Genomic DNA, 19,836 nt, shown 5'->3' on the forward strand with positions numbered 1-19,836 from the left:
AGGCTTTTAGGAACACAGAGATCACTGTAGGTCTAAGAGATATATGTTTTGGTGGAATCATGGGGGAAAGAAGCCATATTGCATGGGGTTAGGGAGTGAGTTTAAAGCAGGGAAATGGAGACACAGAGAAAAGTCAACTATTGGCTGGTGGCTAGAACAGGGCCAAGTAGTACCTGTGTGAAAAATGGAAGAAAACTAAACGTTTCCATAACTTTGGGAAGAACACTGTTGAGAAGGTGAGGGAAGAAAAGAGGGAGGGGGGGAGGGAGGAAGAGAAAGAGAGAGAGAGAATGTGTGAACAATAATGTAGGGATAGTTGATAAGGCAGGAATGATGGGATCCAAAGAGCAGGTAGAAGCATTGTCTTCAGAGAGGAGGAGGGAATTGTGTTGATGACACAGGAATGTGGAGGGGATGCACGCTGACGTTTGGTGGGTATGGTGGATTGTGTGAAATATACAAAGTATCGTAATGTCTTTGATTTTGTCTGTGAAACAGGTGATGAGAACATTTTCTGAGAAAGGGGGAGGAGAGAGAAGATTCAACAATGGAACCAGTGCTGGGTTAACAAGGTAACAAGAGAAATGCACAAGGACTCCCTGGCAGAACCCTAGACTCCTTTAAATGGTAAGGACGACTCAAGGGATTTCATAGAAGATGGAAGAGTTAAGAAAACATAGGTAAAAGGACTTTGTAAGTTTAAACCACTGTGTTGCTTCTTTGCAATCTGTGCCATGAATTATCCCACGTCATTAATGCTTTTCCTTCAAGGTTTTGCATAGTGTAGAAGCTGTTGAAAATATGAGGAAGTCTTTTTAAGAAAGTCTAAAATGCCAGCTAACCCTTATGTCTGTTTAATTCATAAATATGTGCATCATTTCCTTCCATTTCCCCCTTTGTGTGAGTGCTGCTGAGTGACTGTGAGATAGAAGGTGTGCAGAGAAGAAGGACAGAACAATGTGGCTCTGAGTAGAACATGCATCACCACTTTGGATCATTGATTTTTTGCTTATCTAGTTAACCAAGCACAGCACATAGCAGGTGTTCAGTAAGAGCGCTGATGTGTAAAGGTCAAGATGAACACAGTTCCCTAAGCAAAATACATTTATTAAAATAAACTTTTAAACTGAGACCACTGCTAATGGTTAACGAGTCCAGGAGTAAGTCAAGCGTGAGCCAGCCTAAGGCATCATCTGCTGTTCACCCAGGTTGTCCAGTGTGATAGGCACGTGCTGCTCAAGCAGATCAGTTGGGGAAGTATTCTGGGAGCAATGCATGATCATACCGTGATGGGTTTGGAGGCATCAGACATGGCTCTGCTGGAAAGCGTGAAAGTCTCAGACTCAGCTTTGGGTTTCCTGACCCTTTTGAACCATTTCCCGTATTGTTCCCGAACCTGCAGAGGAAAAGCATACTCTGGATCAGCTCACTGAGAGGGGTGAGGATGGGAAGAGTCCTGGGTGGCAGCTGGATAGTGGTACCTGCTGCCTGAGGAGGCAGTACACCAGGAAGATGAAGACGCCCTGCAGGCTGTTGATGATGGTGAAGAGGTAGGCCATGACACGGGCAGCTGGACCCACCTGCAGGATTCCCAGACACCACGTGCATCCCAAGATGAAGAGCTGAGCTGTAGCTTTAAAAGTCAGCATCCTGTGGAGGATAAGAAAGGAGGCTCCTGAGGCACCCAGAGCAACAACACCAATGCCATTCACATCTCCACCCCATGGATGCTCCTGCCTTCCTCTGCTGGTGATGAGTTCTCAGGCTGCGCTGTGATCATCTTTGATCTTTGCCATTGATGATTCCCCATAACGGAAATGGCACTCAGGTACAGGAGGGCAGTTTGATTTAGATTGAGGAGGATAGCGATACTTCAAATGTAAGCTTCAAAAATTTTATGACGCTCCACAGGGATCCCTATTTTCACTCAGCCAACACTACTGAGGAGGTACTGTGCATCAGGCTCTGTGCTGGGGCCTGAGCATAAAAAATAACACACATAAGATTCCATTTCCATTTGGAAATGATGATGATAGGAATATAGAAGAAACATTGTTAAATTTCCACAAGGGTTCCTGGAGCAAAGGGCTGCCCAACCTCCTAGATTTGATGTTGACTAGGATTTTTTTCCAGAGAGAGGAATGGACGAGGGGTGAGAAGTAATCTGAACTGATGGTGTTGTGTGAAAATGTAGACTGGTGTGGGAGCAGACACAGAGTTTTCTAAGTGCTTCATGGGAACATCAATCTTCTTTGCACTTTTGTCATGGGACTGCTGATAAAAGTCCAAAGAATGCTTATCAACCAATGTCAATTCTTCCTGCTGCTGAGGGAGTAACAATCTGGGACTAGAGATGGATGGAACATTTTGGCTGTGGTGTCAGCCACACACCCCTGAGTCTGAGCTGGCTGCCACAGAAGCATAGCTGGGTCTGATTACTCTGGGTTCTCAGAAGACCCTGAGAGGGGGCAGCAGGGGCTGCTAAGGGACATGGCTTCGCTCTTGGGACCACACGCGGCTGTGGGCTGTCACCCTCCCCTCCAGCTTACCTTGTGTCCTGCAGGGTGGACACATCACTGTTGAGGGAAGACAGTCTGCTTTTCAACATCCAGAGAGTCATCAGAAAGAAAGCTAAGTTGACCTTCAGGAAACCACAGAAGGATTATTGATTAAAATTCCATTCTGTTTCTGTATCCTAGCCTGTCCAACATCAATTCCACCCTTAAGTAGTTCCCACATTTAGTAACAGTGCTAGAGTTTGTAGTTTTTGGAGCAGTCTTAGAAAACCAAACCAAATCCATGACAACCCAAGGATATTCCAGCTCATCCACCCCCTTATAATTCTGCCCTTCTAATGACCCCCAGCTGAGCATTAAGGATGTTCTGAAGTCATCACTCACAGAGCAGATGGCACAGACTGGTCCAAGGAAGCCCCATATAAATCCACTTTCTGAGCGGAGCCAGCAGCTGAGCAAGAGAGAGAATAAAAATTGCACTGGTCCTTAGGGATATTGAAAAAGTATATAAATTCGCTCATCTATTCATTCTTCAACAAATATTGAGTATCTTGTCTGTGATAGGCTGTGTGGTTGGGCTCTGAAGATACAGCAGTGAAGAAAGTAAACATTGGACTTACAAGCAACATGGGGGAGTGAGCTGTTCCCTTCATCTCTCCCCCTTTGAACTACAACTAAATGGACATTCCCTGAGCAACAGAGGAAGCCCACACAGCACAACAGGATGCCTGAGAACACAGGCAGCTATACATCTGAGGGTGGATGGACTGGCCTCCTGGGAAGTAGCAGAGATAGATGAGCACACCCTTCTCTCTCCCAGTAGCCCTGTCATGCACACCAACACTTGCTAACCTGGTGCAAGTGCCCAGAAAGTGGGAGCACACACCAGGACATCTGTAAGAAGAGGTGGTGGTAACCCTTAGCTTGTGCTTGTGGTCACTCTCCCAGCAGTGAGGGGGAGCCCACTGCTGCCCCTGTGCCACCAAGGAGCAGCCATAGCTCGGGTCCCAGTGAGTATGTCCCGCCCTCCAAGCACAGCAGCCTAGTGAACCGAGGCTGTGGACTGTAAACAGAGGCCTCAGCAGATCTACGTGCTGGGGCAAAAGGCTCCCAAGCGTGTATGTGAGCACTCATAGTGCTGCTGAGTCCCCAAACAGGGAACGGGTCCTGGGAAGCTGTGGGAATAGGCACGCAGCTGGGCCCACTCAGGTTCACTTTCCTGGTGGACAGGGAGAGCCTGCTATGCCCCAGTGCTGTCAAGGAGCAGTCATAGCTCGGGTCCCAGCAGGGAAGCCCCAAGCGCCAAGCACAGTGGCCCCTCAGACTGCAGACCATAAACAAAGTCTTCAGAAGATCCACCTGCTGGGGCAAATGCTCCCCAGGCCCGTATATAAGTGCTCCTAGTGCTGCTGAGCTCCCAAAGGAGGAACAGGCCCCAGGATGCTGTGAAAATAGGCACCGTAGCTTTGAGCCCGCTGGTGACCACTTTCAGGCAGGGAGGGGGAGCTCAGAGGGCCCCTGAGGCACCAGAGTGGACCTAGCCCAGCGAGGAAGCCTTGCCTGACAAGGAGAGTCCACACAAATGCCTGAACACACCCCAGGCTGGGGTAAGCACCCATAATACAGCCACAGCTCCCAGCAGATGAGGTGGGGCCAGGAAAACTGCTCCTGCTCCCATCCCCCCCCAGTAGTAACAGGGGGAATCTGTGCCCTAAGAATACCACAAATGCCCCAACAAAAGATTAGTTCATCAAACACCATGAGAAACTGCAGCAACAATTCAGACCAGAAGGAAAATGACAATTCTCTAGAAACTGACACTGAAGGCACAGAAATATACAACCTAAATGACAGAGAATTCAAAATAGCCATCATAAGGAAACTCAGTGACTTCCAAGAAAACACAGAAAGACAATTCAAGGAGCTCAGCAATAAAATGAATCTCTTCACCAAAGAGATTGAAACTATAAAAAAATCAAGCAGAAATTCTGGATTGAAAAACACAATTGATGAAATGAAAAAATAATCTAGAATCTTTAATAAATAGAACTAATCTTATGGAGGAAAGAATTAGTCTTCTTGAGGGTAAAAATGTGGAAATTCTACAGGTGGAGGAGGAGATAGAACTAAGATTTTTAAAAAATGAAGGAATCCTTTGAGAAATATCCAACTCAATTAGGAAAAGCAACATAAGGATTATAGGTATTCCAGAGGGAGAAGTGGGGGAGAAAGGAGCAGAGAGCTTGTTCAAAGAAATAATTGCTGAGAACTTACCAAAGCTGGAGATGGCTTCAGATTTACAGATAAATGAAGCTAATCAAATGCCCAACTTCATCAGCACTAAAATAACTTCTCAAAGGCATATAATTGTAAAAATGGCAAAAGTCTGTGATAAGAAAAATACTAGGAGCAGCAAGGCAGAAGGAAATAACCTACAAAGGAAATCCTATCAGGCTTTCAGTGCACTTCTCAGCAGAAACCCTACAGGCTAGGAGAGAATGGAATGATACATTCAAAATACTGAAAGACAAACACTTTCAGCCAAGAATACTCTAGCCAGGAAAGCTTTCCTTCAGATATGATGGAGAAATAATCTTTCCCAGATAAAAAAAAGCTGAGGGAGTTCATCACCGCTAGACCTCCCCCTACAAGAAATAAGCAAAGATGCCCTCACACTGGCAACAGAAAGACAAAGGTCTACAAGGCTCTGAGCAAGGATACAAATACACAGACATGATAAGAAACGTGTGCCCTCTACCAGGACAGAGAACCAAAGACTCAATTATAACTTATAAGAGAAAGGGAAAGAAAGCATAAAAAGTAATGGTAAACACTTCAACTTAGCCACAAACTCACAAAATTAAAAACAGAAAAATTTTTAACAGCAGTTACTCAGAAGGGGAGAGGAAAGGGAAGGAACCTGCTTAGGTTAATGGAGATAAGAGGCTATGAGGAAATGGTCTATCACATATCCAACATCTTTCCTACAACCCTCACGGTAACCACCAACCAAAAAATCAAAGCAGAGCCACAATTCACAAAAAGTGAGAAATATCCCTCAGAAAACCAATATAATGAAATGGCAGTCAGAAATACAAAGGAAGAGAAACAGTGGAAACATAGAACAACCAGAAAACAAGAGATAAAATGGCAGCCTTAAGCCCTCATATATCAATAATCACTCTAAACGTAAATGGATTGATCTCTCCAATCAAAAGACACAGAGTAGCTGGATGGATTAAAAGACAAGACCCAACAATATGCTGCCTCCAGGAAATGCAACTCAGCTCCAAACACAAACACAGGCTTTGAAGGAAGCGATGGAGGAAAATACTCCAAGCTAACGGCCAACAAAAGAAAGCAGGTGTTGCCATACTTTTATCAAACAAAGCAGACTTCAAGTTAAAAAACACAAGCATAGACAAAGAGGGGCAGTATATAATGATAAAAGGGACATTCCACCAAGAGGATGTAACACTTATTAATATATATGCACGTAACATAGGGGCCCCAAAGTACGTAAAGCAATTATTAACAGACATAAAGGAAGAAATTAACAGCAATATGATAGTTGTAGGGGACCTCAACACCTCACTCGCACCAATGGACAGATCATCCAGACAAAATATCAAGGGAATAGTAGATTTAAATAAAACACTTGATCAGATGGACTTAATAGATATATAGAGAGCATTCCATCTGAAAACAGCAGACTATACATTCTTCTCAAGTGCACATGGGTCATTCTCAAAGATAGACCATATATTGGGAACCAAGGCAAGCCTCAATAAATTTAAGAAGATTGAAATCATCCCAACCATCTTTTCTGACCACAATGCTAGAACCACAAGAACAAAACTGGGAAAGTCAGAAATATATGTGGAGACTAAACAACACGCTACCGAACAACCACTGGATCATTGAGGAAATCAAAGGGGAAATTAAAAAATACCTGGAGACAAATGAAAATGAAAATATAACATACCAACTCTTATGGAATGCAGCAAAAGAGGTCCTAAGAGGGACATTCATAGCAATGCAGGTTCACCTCAACCAGCAAGAAAAATCTCAAATAAGTAATCTTGAAGTACACCTAGCAGAGCTAGAAAAAGAAGGACAGACAAAGCCCAAAGTCAGCAGAAGGAGGGGAATAATAAAAATCGGACCACAAATAAATGAAATAGAGACTTAAAAAAACAGTAGAAAGGATTAATGAAACTAAGAGCTGGTTCTTTGAGAAGATAAACAAAATTGACAAACACTTAGCCAGACTCACCAAGACAAAAAAGAGAGAAGGCTCAAATAAATAAAATTAGAAATGAAAGAAGAGAAATTATAATAGATACTGCAGAAATACAAAGGATTATAAGAGAATACTATGAAAAAACTATATGCCCACAAATTCGATAACCTAGAAGAAATGGATGAATTCCTAGACTTATACACCCTCCCAAAACTAAATCAAGAAGAAACAGAGAATCTGAACAGACCAATCACAAATACAGAGATTGAAATCGTAATCAAAAACCAGCCAAAAAACAAAAGTCCAGGACCAAAATGGTTTCTCTGGAGACTTCTACCAACCACTCAAAGATTTAGTGCCTATCCTTCTCAAACTATTCGTAAAAACTGAAGAATGTGGAACACTGACTAACGCACTCTATGAAGTCAGCCTTGTCCTGATACAAAAACCAGACAAGGACAAGAAGAAGAACTACAGGCCAATGTCACTATGAACTTAGACGCAAGAATCCTCCACAAAATATTGGCAAACCGAATACAGCAATAAATCACAAGAATCGTACACCATGATCAAGTGGGATTCATTACAGGGACTCAGGGATGGTTCAACATCTGCAGATCAATCGATGTGATACACCACATCAACAAAGTGAGGAATAAAAATCCCATGATCCTCTCAGTAGATGCAGAGAGCATTTGACAAGATCCAACAGCCATTTATGATTTTAAAAACTCCCAAGAGAGAAGGTATAGAAGGAAAGTACCTCAACACAATAAAGGCCATATACGACAAACCCACAGCCAACTCATACTTAATGGCGAAAAACTGAAAGCCATCCCTCTGAGAACAGGAACAAGACAGGGGTGTCTTGGGGACTACTCTCGCCACTCCTATTTCAACATAGTACGGGAGGTATTGGCCAGAGCAGTTAGGCAAGAAAAAGAAGTAAAAAGAATCCAAATTGGAAAGGAAGAAGTGAAACTTTTGCTAATGGCAGGTGATACGATTCTATATATAGAAAACTCTATAAAGAATCCACCAGAAAACTATTGGAAATAATCAATAACTACAGCAAAGTTAGGGTACAAAATCAATTTTGAAAAATCAGTTGCATTCCTATACACTAACAATGAACTACCAGAAAAAGAAATCAAGGAAACAATCTTATTTACAATCACAACAACAACAAAAAATAAAATATCTAGGGATAAACTTAACCAAAGAGGTGAAAGACCTGTACACTGAAAACTATAAGACATTATTGAAAGAAATTGAAGACATAGAGAAATGGAAAGATATTCCATGTTCATGGGTCTGAAGAATAAACAGTCAAAATGTCCACACTACCTAAAGCAATCTACAGATTCAATGCAATCCCTATCACAGCTCCAACAACATTTTTCACAGAAATAGATCAAAGACTCCTAAAATTTATATGGAACAACAAAAGACCATGAGTAGCCAAAGCAATCCTGAGCAAAAAGAAAAAAGCTGGAGGCATCACAATCCCTGACTTCAAAACATACTCCAAAGCTACAGTAATCAAAACAGCATGGTACTGGCACAAAAACAGACAAACAGATCAATGCATCAGAATTGAAAGCTCAGAAATAAAACCACACATTAATGGAAAGTTAATCTTTGACAAAAGAGCCAAGAACATACAATGGAGAAGGGAAAGTCTCTTCAATAAATGGCGTTGTTAAAACTGGACAGCTACATGCAAAAGACTGAAAGTAGACCATTGTCTTGCACTATAGACAAAAATTAACTCTAAATGGATTAAGGATTTGAATGTAAGAACTGAAAGCATAATAATCCTAAAAGATCATATAGGCAGTACACTCTTTGACATTGGTCTTAGCCACATCTTTTTGAATACATGTCTAATTGGGTAAGGGAAGCAAAAGAAAAATTTAACAAATGCGACTACATCAGACTAAAAAGTTTCTGCAAAGCAAATGAAACCATCAACAAAATGGAAAGACAACCCAGCAACTCGGAGAAAATATTTGCAAATCATTTATCAAACAAGGGGTTGATATCCAAAGTATATAAAGAACTCACACAACTCAACAACAAAAAAGCAAACAACCCGATCAAAAAATGGGCAGAGGACATTTTTAAAAGGAAGACATACAGATGGCCAACAGACACATGAAAAGACGCTCAAATTCACTAATCATCAGGGAAATGAAAATCAAAACTACACTGAGATATCACCTCACACCCGTCAGAGTGGCTGTAATCACCAAGACAAAAAACAACAATGTTGGAGAGGATGTGGAGAAAAGGGAAGCCTCACACACCGCTGGTGGGAATGCAAACTGGTGCAGCCATTATGGAAAACAGTATGGAGATTCCTCAAAAAACTAAAAAGAACTACCATGTGACCCAGCTATCCCACTGCTGGCTATCTACCCAGATAATTTGAAATGAACAATCCAAAGTTACATAAGCACCTCTATGTTCATTGCAGCACTATTCACAACAGCCAACACATGGAAGCAACCCAAGTGCCCATCGATCAATGATTGGATAAAGAAAATGTGGTATATATACAATGGAATACTACTCAGCAATAAAAAAAGATGAAATCATCCCATTTTCAACGACATGAATGGACCTGGAGGGAATTATGCTAAGCAAAATAAGCCTGAGAGAGAAAGACAAACACCAGATGAGTTCACTCATACGTGGAATATAAACAAATACGTGGACAAAGACAACAGTCCAGTGGTTACCAGGGGGTGGGGGTGGGCACAGGGGGTGAAGGGGAGCACTTATGTGGTGACAGACAAGAAATAATGTGCAACTGAAATCTCACATTGATGTAAACTAATATGAATCTCTATTTTAAAAAAAAGGAAGGTAAATATCGTCTTAAGCCCCTGAAATCTCACATCAGTAGGAGGTACACAGTCAGACACACTGTGTGACAATAAACAAAAATGTGGGGCGATGAGAATGTATCATAGTTGTCCCACTTAGTTTTGGGCCTGAGAGATTAGGATGGTTAGTGAAGATTCCCACCGGAAATTACAGGTTAGTTGAGATATGAACAATGAGTGGATGTCACTGAGAGAAACAGTGTTGAGGCAGGGGCCTGTAATTTCTTTAGGTTCACGGGACTCAAGTTTTCAAGAGTCTCATGAACCTAATGTGGTTTGAGAGGGTTTTCCTGCACTATTCAATTTATTTATCCTTCACCTGCTGAAAAACCCACCCACTGAGTCTAAAATCATTTTTCTGGCTTTATTGAGACATATTTCACACCCATAACATTCACGGATTTAAACTGTGCATTTCAGTGACCGTCAGTATATTCACAGCTGTGCAACCATCACCACAATGTAACTGTAGGAAATTTTCAGCTCCTCAGAAAGAAACTTCAGAGTGATGTCAGCATCATGATGGAGTGAGTTATTCCCTTTGTCTCCCCTCTAAATTACAACCCACTGGAAATCCGTTGATGGACAGAGACTCCGTACACAGTGTTACAGGATGCCTGAGAGATCCACGATCTATACATCTGAAGGTGGGTGGACTGGACCCAAAGGAGGCAGAGGAACTAAGGGAGCAGCCCCTTCTCCCTCCCCTCACAGCAGCAATCCAGGGCAGGGGTCCTCACACCTGTGCATGTGCCGATGAGCACACGCTGTGGGGCAGAAACAACAGGTGCAGGGTGGTCATCGCCCATCCCCCCGTGGATCCACCATTTGTGCCTGCAAACAGAGACTGCGGGAGATGAAGCACCAGGTGTGGCTTGGTCCCTGACCCTCCCCCGCAGATCTGGTACACGTGGTTGTGAGCAGACACTGGAGGAGCAGAAACAACAGGCATGCCTTATCCCCATCCCTCCCCCCTAGAACTAGCAGGTCACACACAGGCCCTGAGAATCACGACACAGAGGGGGGCCAGTGAACCAGCCCCCTTTTCCTCCCCCAGCAGTGGCCCAGTCCTTCCAGTGGTGGGGACATTATACGAAATTCAGATTTTCCTGCCTGGGGAAGGTTGCCCTGACCTGAGTTTTCAAAACACACCAGCAAGTGCCAGAAACCAAAGGGTGCACGAGTGATCAGCAGCAACAAGCTTTCTCTGCATAGCCCCTGCACTACCCCACCTGCCCTGCAGCAGTGGCAAGTGGAACCTGTGACCATAGGCTGCAGGAACCACAGCAGAACCAGTGACCCAGACCCAGTGGTGGCACACACAGAAGGGGTAAGGGGCTGCAATAAAAGTCCTCAGGTCCCCAGGGCACCAGCACTGACAGTGACACTGGTGAACCCGGGACACCTCAGACAAGCCACAAGCAGCAGCATAGGAGGTGCACAGGGCAGCAGCATCCAAGCCCCTGGAGAGCCCGTGGGGGAACATGAGGCCCAGGTGACCCCGAAAGCAGCAGAAGTGCTGGCAGACTGGTGATCCCGATGGCAGCACCTGAGACGGCAGTGACATCACAAGCAGCAAAGCACCGGCCACCTCAGAAGCACAAGTGGCACAAGGAAGAGACAGACAATGCCCCTGGCAGAGGCAGTGGAGTGTGGAAAGTGCAGGCTCAAATACCACCAGAACCAGCTCAGAACCAAAGTAACCAAAGCCATACCCAAATAAGAAAGGTGTTTACTACGAAAAATGTACCAGTAGAGGATCAAATCATCAAGCATCTTGAAGTACAGTAACACGGCAGAACACAAGGAGAATGATAGCTCTCCAGAAACCAAACTTGAAGTCACAGAAGATTACAATTCTAACTGAGATAGAATTCAAAATAGCTGTCATGAAGAAACTCAATGAGTTACAAGAAAACTCAGAAAGAGAGTTCAGTGAGCTCAGAAATAAAATTAATGAACAGGAGGAGTACTACACCAAAGAGATTGAAACTCTTTTTAAAAAAAACAAAGAGAAATTCTGGAGATGAAGAATACAGTTCATGAGATGAAAAATAAAGTAGAAAGCATTAAAAATAGAGCAGACCATATGGAAGACAGAATTAGTGAGCTCAAAAACAGAAAACCAGAATTGATTCAGATGGAGGAAGAGAGAGAACTAAGATTTTTTTTTTAAAAAATGAAGAAATTCTATGAGAAATATCTGATTCAATTAGGAAAAGTAACATAAGGATAATAGGTATCCCAGAAGGAGAAGAGAGGTAGAAAGGAGCAGAAAGCTTATTCAAAGAAATAATACTAGCAAATTTTGCAAACCTTGGGAAAGAACTGGACATACAAAACAAATAGAACTGGACGTATGAAGCAATAGGAATAGAACATATGAAGCAAACAGAACTCCTAATACCTCAATGCGAAAAGATCCTCTCAAAAGTATATATTATTAAAAGTGTCAGGAGTGAGCAACAAAGAAAGAATATGAAGGGAAGCAAGAGAGAAAACCACATACAAAAGAACCTCCACCAGGCTTTCAGCAGTTTTCTCAGCAGAAACCTTACAGGCTAGGACAGAGTGAAATGATATATTCAAAACACTGAAAGACAAAAACAGTGGAAATGGAAATATAAAGCAAACAGAATATAAGAGACGAAACAAAGGAGCCAAGAATACACAATGCAGAAAGGAAAGTCTCTTCAATAAATGGTGTTGGGAAAACTGGGCAGCCACATGAAAAAGAATGAAAGTAGACCATTATCTTTTGCCATACACAAAAAGTAACTCCAAATGGATTATAGACTTGAAAGTAAGATGTGAAACCATAAACTCCTCGAAGAAAATATAGACAGTACACTCTTTGACATAAGTCTTAGCAGCATCTTTTTGAATACTCTTTCTCATCAGGCAAAGGAAACAAAAGAAAAAATAAACAAATGGGACTACATCAGACTCAAAGGCTCTACAAGGCAAAGGAAACCATGAACAAAACAAAAAGACAACCCACCAACTGGGAGAGAATATTCGCAAATCGTATATCCAACAAGGGGTTAATTCCCAAAATATATAAAGAACTCATGCAACTCAACAACAACAAAAAAACAAACAACCCGATCAAAAAATGGGCAAAGGATATGAACGCACATTTTTCCAAAGAAGGTATACAGATAGCCAAGAGGCACATGAAGAGATGCTCAACAACAGTAATTATTTGGGATATGCAAATCAAAACTATAATGAGATATCCCCTTACACCTGTTCATAATGGCTATGATTAACAAGACAAAAAATTAACAAATGTTGGAGAGGATGTGGAGAAAACGGAACCCTCCTGCACTGTTGGTGGGAATGCAAACTGGTACAGCCACTATGGAAAACAGTATGGAGACTTCTCAAAAAATTAAAAATAGAAATGCCATACGATCCAGCTATCCAACTACTGGGTATTTATCCAAAGACTTGAAACCAACAATTCAAAGAGACTTATGCACCCCTATGTTCACTGCAGCATTATTCACAACAGCCAAGATGTGGAAGCAACCCAAGTGTCCTTCAACTGATGAATGGATATAGAAGATGTGGTACACATATATATATGAATACTATTTAGCCATAAAAAGATATGAAATCGTCCCATTTGCAACAACATGAATGGACATCGAGCGTATTATGTTAAGTGAAATAAGCCAGACAGAGAAAGACAAGCACCGCCTGATTTCACTCAGACATAGAAGATGAACAAACACATGGGGAAAGACAACAGATTAGTGGTTTCCAGAAGGGAAGGGGATGGGGGAGGGTGAAAAGTGTAAAGGGGTGCATATGTACGGTGACGGATAAATACTCGACTGTGGATGGTGAGTATGATGCAGTCTACACAGAAACTGAAATATAATAATGTACGCCTGAAATTACACAATATTATACACCAATATGACCTCAATAAAACAATTTTTAAAAAATTACAAATGCCGCTCTAGCAATTGCTACCTGTTTAGAAAACTAAAGGATTGAAAATAAAGTAAGTGTCCATCAATACAGGGCTAGCTATTGAAATTATGAAAAATTTATATAATAAAATCTTATGCATCTGTAAAATGGAAGGCAGAAGCTGAAGAATCTTCAAGATATGTTGTTAAATGAAGAAAACCAATGTGCAGAAAAAGGGTATGGTATGCAACCATTGGTACTAAAAATATATTAAAAAGAAAAATGTGTGATTTTTATATTAACAAAATCCTTTTGATAGAAAAAAAGAAACTTCCTTCACATTAGCAGCCACACCTCATTCTGACTCTCAGGCACCCCACCCCCACCCTAGCCCCAGGGCACCACTCATCTACTTTCTATCTCTATGGTTTGCCTATTCTGGATATTTCACATGAGTGGAGTCATAAGATATGTGATCATTTATGACTGGATTGTTTCATTTAGTATACAGTTTTCAAGGCTCATTCATGTTGCAGCATATTTTCATGGGTGAATAATATTTTTTATTCTTTATTAATGGCTAAATAATATTCCACTGTATGCTATGCCACACTTCGTTTATCCATTCATCAGTTAGTGGACATTTAATTTCCAACTTTTGGCCACTTTGAATGATGCTGCTATGAGCATTCATGTCCAGGCTTTGTGTGGAAGCATGTTGTCATGTCTTTGGGGAATATACTGAGGAGAGGAATTGCTGGGTCATTCGAACTTTGAGAAACGGTCAAACTGTTTTGCAAAACAGCTGCACTATTTTATATACCAGCCAGCAATGGGTGAGGATTCTAATTTTTCCACATCCTTGCAACACTTTCCACTGTCTGTCTTTTTCTTTCATTTTGTGTTAAAACTAATGAGGGTGAAGTGATATCTTATTTTGTGGCTTTTAATTTTCATTTTGCTAATGACTAATATGTTGAGCATCTTTTCATGCACTTATTGGTCTTTTATATACCTTTAAAGAAATGTCCAAGTTCAAGTCAGTCCATTTTATATTGAATTTGTCTTTCATTATTGAGTTAACTCAATTTAATTTTAACAACAGTGCAAACAGAAGATCTCTTATGATCACAGATTGGTTTCCAAGGCATAGAGAGCTTATGTCTATTGCTCAAGGTTTTACTAACAGACAGTAAGAGAATCTACTCTTGAATCAACATTAATGCAAAGTATAGAGTGAGGCAGGACATTTCAAGAAAATGGAGAGTGAGGCGGGACATTTCAGGACAATGGAGAGTGAGGTGGGACATTTCAGGACAATGGAGAGTGAGGCGGGACATTTCAGGACAATGGAGAGTGAGGTGGGACATTTCAGGACAATGGAGAGTGAGGTGGGACATTTCAGGACAATGGAGAGTGAGGTGGGACATTTCAGGACAATGGAGAGTGAGGAGGTACATTTCAGGACAAAGGAAACTGAGGCGGGACATTTCAGGATAATGGAGAGTGAGGCGGGACATTACAGGACAATGGAGAGTGAGGTGGGACATTTCAGGATAATAGAGAGTGAGGAGGTACATTTCAGGACAAAGGAAACTGAGGCGGGACATTTCAGGACAATGGAGAATGAAGTGGGACATTACAGGACAATGGAGAGTGAGGTGGGACATTTCAGGATAATAGAGAGTGAGGAGGTACATTTCAGGACAAAGGAAACTGAGGCGGGACATTTCAGGACAATGGAGAATGAAGTGGGACATTACAGGACAATGGAGAGGTTGGTAGGACACTTCAGGACAAGGAACTATATACTGAGAAGAATGTAATGAAGAAAGAACTGAAGTGTCTGAGAAGGACACCTGGAAAGAGCTCAGCTGAGCAGGTGAACATAAGTTTTAGCAGCATGTTGTGGTTAAGAGTGCACGTTCTGGGAGACTGACTTCTTGAATGAAGGAGTGAGGACCTTGGTAAACTTGCTCTCCTTCTAACGCTACAAGAATATAAGCAAAACAGCTAAAAGCAACCATTTCAAAACTCTAGCAATTACTCCAAGCCACAGAACAAACTGAAAATAGCCTATCCAAGAGAACCTGCTGACCCTCAATAAGACTGGAAAGGAAGGAGTCTGTGAAGTTTCAACTTAGAGCCTCTTCCATTCCTTCTCTCCCCAGCTTGGTGGTGCATCAGCCAAAAGTTGACAGCATTCCAGAAAACAGAGGGAGCTGACTACATCCAGAGATCTGTTAACAGCATCATCATCATCCTTAGAGCACAGTCAGCATTTCTTCAGACCCTTTGACTCCCTGGGAACATTTTCTTCTCCAAGTTTGGTGGCTCTTTGATGTGACCAATAGTTCGTCTCAGTTGGGAACAAAAAAGCCTACTCCATGGGCATTTCCAAACCAATAGCAAACTGCTGTCACACACCAGCTGCCTAAGGCTGTGATTTTAGGCAGGGTCAACAAGGACTTGTCTGGGGGAATTTAAAAGGCAATACTGGAGAACTAAAGGACCATAGAGAATTTTGAAAAACTCTGAAATATTCCTGGAAATCTCAGGATGCACAAGGATGTGCCCATGCTCAGGAAAAGACTGGGAATAAGAAAACACCATCCTCTCACCTCTGGCTGACCTTGAGGCTTTGTGCAATCAGGAAGTGAAAGCTCAGTCTGTTATGTAAGCCCCTGAAGGTGGAAGGTGCGCCTTGTCCCACAGATGCCTTTGTAAAAGAGTGCAGAGCACGTAGGCAAGGCATTTAAGGAAATCTTCTGACCAGACATTGAGTGGCCACTAAATTATCCTGAACCAGGTATGACCCTGTAGGCTCCCAGGATTAGAAAAAGAAACAAGAACTTTAAAAAGCTAGCAGAAAACTCAGAGGTCATACTCTTTAGAGAATGATCAATATGCAGAATTTGTTTAGGAAATTCAGAAACAAACAAACAGCAACAAACCTTTGAGGAATCTGATAACAGGAGCGTTGCAATATATAATCTAAAACACCTAGTTTTAAACAAAAATGTATGATACATATGAAGAAACAAAATAGTATGCATCACACACATGGAAAAAATCAGCCAGAAGAATATGTCACTGAAGAGGCATAGATTTTGATCTTAGTATGCAAAGTCTTTAAATGCGTTATTATAAATATATTAAAAAACTAAAATAAAGCACATTTGGAAAATAGAAGGAAAGTATGACAGTCTAACCAAATAAAGAATATGAATAAAGGAATAGAAATTATGAATGGAACAAAATGGGAAGTCTAGAGTTGCAAAGTACAATAACTGAAATGAGAAAATATTCATAATGGCTCAACTGAATGGAGCTGGCAAAAGAAAGACTTCAACGGGCCAGCCCCAGTGGCGCAGTGGTTAACTTCAGCATGCTCCACTTCAGTGGCCCAGGTTTGATCATCAGGTGTTGACCTACACCACTTGTGGCCATGCTAGGGTGGCAACTCACATACAAAATAGGGGAAGATTTGCACAGATGTTAGCTCATGGCAAATCTTTCTCAGCAAAAAAAAAGAAGAAGAAGAATTAATGAATTTGAATATAGATCAATAGAGATTATGCAGACTCAGGGAGAGGGAGAAAAAAGAATGAAGAAAAATGAAGAACCTCAGAGACCTGTGGCACAGGACTGAGTGCACCAACATACACATAATTGACATCCCAGAGAAAGATAAAGCAAAAGGGCAGAAAAATACCTGAAGAATGAATGGCTGAAAACTCCCTGAATTTGAAGAAAAGTATTAATCTACACATCCAAGAAGCTCAATGAACTCCAAGTAGAATTAACTGAAAGAGAGCCATGCCTAAACACGGCATAGAGCTACTGACAAGAGTCAAAGATACAATCTAGAGAGTGGCAGGAAGAAACTGACTTTTCGTGTACAGGAGATCCTCAATAAGACCAAGAGATGACTTCTTGTCAGACATCATGGCGGTCAGAAGGCAGTGGGGTGACATCTTCAAAGAGTCAAAAAAAGATAGTGAACCAAGACTTCCATATCCAGCTAAATTCTCCTTGAAAAGAAAAGAAATTAAGTCATTTCAAGATAAACAAAAATAGATAATTCTTCCTAGCAGAACTGTCCTACAGGAAATACTAAATGAGCCCTTCAGGCTGACAGGACAGGACACTAGACAGTAACTGGGATCCACATAAAGGAATACAGAGTGCCACTAAATGTAACTACATAGGTATCATGAAAGGCACTATAAACATATTTTTCTTTGGAACTCTTTTCTTCTGTTTTAAAAGACAACTGCACAAAGCAATACTTATAAAATGTGTCAATGGTTTATGACAATAATAGTACGAAAGAGGTGGAAGGGAATAGAGAAAAACTGGAAGAAAGTTTTTGTATAATACTGAAATGAAGTTAGATGCCAATTGCAATCCTCAGGCAACTCAAAAAATATAGTAAAAGAAATAAGGGAATTGAAAAGGTACACTAGGAAATGTCTACTTAACACAAGAGAAGACAGAAATGAGGAATGGAAGAATAGAAAAAGACATAAGATATACAGGAAAGAAATATCACATGGCATGTAAACCCTACCTTATCAGTAACTACGTTATAGATAAATGTATTAGACACTACAATAAAAAGTCAGAGAAAGGTAATATGGATTAAAACATTTTTTTGTATCTACTGGAAGACACTTTGGATTCAAAGACACAAATAAGTTGAAAGTTAAGGGATAGAAGGAGCAACCAAATGAGAGCTAGGGTGGATATATCGACATTAGACAAAATAGACTTTAAACAAAATTGTTAAAGACGAACAGGATATTTTATAACAATAAGTGGGTCAGACCATCAGGAAGACAATGAATATAAACATAAACGCACCAAACAAGAGTCCCTAATACATGAAGCAAAACCCAAGATCGAAGGGAGAAACAGACAATTCAACAAGAGTAGTTGAAGACTTCCACACACAGTGGGTTTGTTCATGTCCCCTCAAAATATGTGTCCAAGTCTTAACCCCTGGCACCTGTGAGGGTGACCTCACTAGGAAATAGGGTCTTCACAGATGGAATTAAATTAAGGATCTCAATATGAGATCAACCTCAATTTAGAATGGATCCTAATTCCAATAGCTATTGTCCTTATAAGAGAAAAGAGAGGGATATTCAGACACTGATGCGCAGAGGCATTGGAAGACAGAGGCAGCGATATGAGATATACAGCCCCCAGCTGAGGAATGCCTGGAACTACCAAAGCTGGAAGAGGCAAGGAAGGATTCTCCCCTAGGGCCTTCAGAGGGATTGCAGTCCTGCCAACACCTTGATTTTGGACTTCTGGCGTCCACAACTGTGAGAGCATATGTGTCTCCTATTTTAAGCCACCAAGTTTACAGTATTTTGTTAGCACAGCCCTAGGAACTAATACCACATCACTTTCAAAAATGGATGAATAACGAAGCATAAGATCAATAAAGAAATTGAATATTAGGACAGCACAGTAACCGATGAGATCTAACAGACTGTAGAATTTTCCACTCAACAACAGAAAAAGGCACATTCTTCTCAAGTGAATGAAGAACATTCTCTAGGATACGATAGAGCGTAAGTTAGGAGTTAAATGAAGCCTCAGTAAAATCTTAAAAATTGGAATCATACAAACTATTTTTTTCTAATCAGAAATGAATTAAATTAGAAATCTACAACAGAAGAAAATTTGAATTTCACATATGTGGAGAAATTAAACATTCTCCTAAATAACCAATAGCTATGGTCAATTGATTTTCAGCAAGGAGGCTAAGACAATTCAATGGAGAAAGAACATCCTTTTCAAGAAATGGTGTTGGGAAAACTGGGTATCCACATGCAAAAGAATAAAATTAGATCCCTTCCTCACACCATACATAAAAATTAACTCAACAGCTATCAGACATATCTGTAACAGCTAAAACTATAAAACTTCTAGAAGAAAAAACTGGAGAATGTCTTTGCATCCTTGGTTTAGGCAATGGTTTCTTAGATATGACATCCAAAGCACTACCAACAAAAGAAGAAAATAGGAACATTTGACATCACAAAAATGAAAAACTTTCCTGCTTTAAAGAAAGCACATTAGGAAGACAGTGAAAAGACACAGATTGGTAGAAAATATTTGCAAATCGTACATTGATGATGGACTAGTATCCAGAATATATTAAGAACTCTTACAACTCAACAACAAAAAGACAAATAACCCAATTTAAAAATGGGCCAAAGATTTGAATAGGCATTTCTCCAAAGAA

General features: G+C 41.0%; 1 protein-coding gene across 2 annotated transcripts in view; it reads right to left on the reverse strand.

The window, feature by feature from the left end:
• Positions 1-1,035: 1,035 nt before the first annotated feature.
• The window catches only part of LOC139041065 (adhesion G protein-coupled receptor E2-like), a 33,739-nt gene continuing 14,938 nt past the window's right edge, over positions 1,036-19,836 (reverse strand). Inside the window, exons 13-16 of one of the 2 annotated variants that reach the window (XM_070489830.1) lie at positions 2,901-2,967; positions 2,550-2,641; positions 1,581-1,650; positions 1,036-1,396 (exon numbers count right to left, since the gene is read on the reverse strand). In XM_070489830.1, coding sequence (XP_070345931.1) covers positions 1,280-1,396; positions 1,581-1,650; positions 2,550-2,641; positions 2,901-2,967 — 346 coding nt within the window. In that variant the 3' untranslated portion in view covers positions 1,036-1,279. Of the gene's footprint in view, positions 1,397-1,481; positions 1,651-2,549; positions 2,642-2,900; positions 2,968-19,836 lie in introns of both variants that reach the window. The other variant, XM_070489829.1, reaches the window with a different exon arrangement.

The sequence above is a fragment of the Equus asinus genome, chromosome 19 (genome assembly GCF_041296235.1).
Source record: "Equus asinus isolate D_3611 breed Donkey chromosome 19, EquAss-T2T_v2, whole genome shotgun sequence".
Lineage (NCBI taxonomy): Eukaryota > Metazoa > Chordata > Mammalia > Perissodactyla > Equidae > Equus > Equus asinus.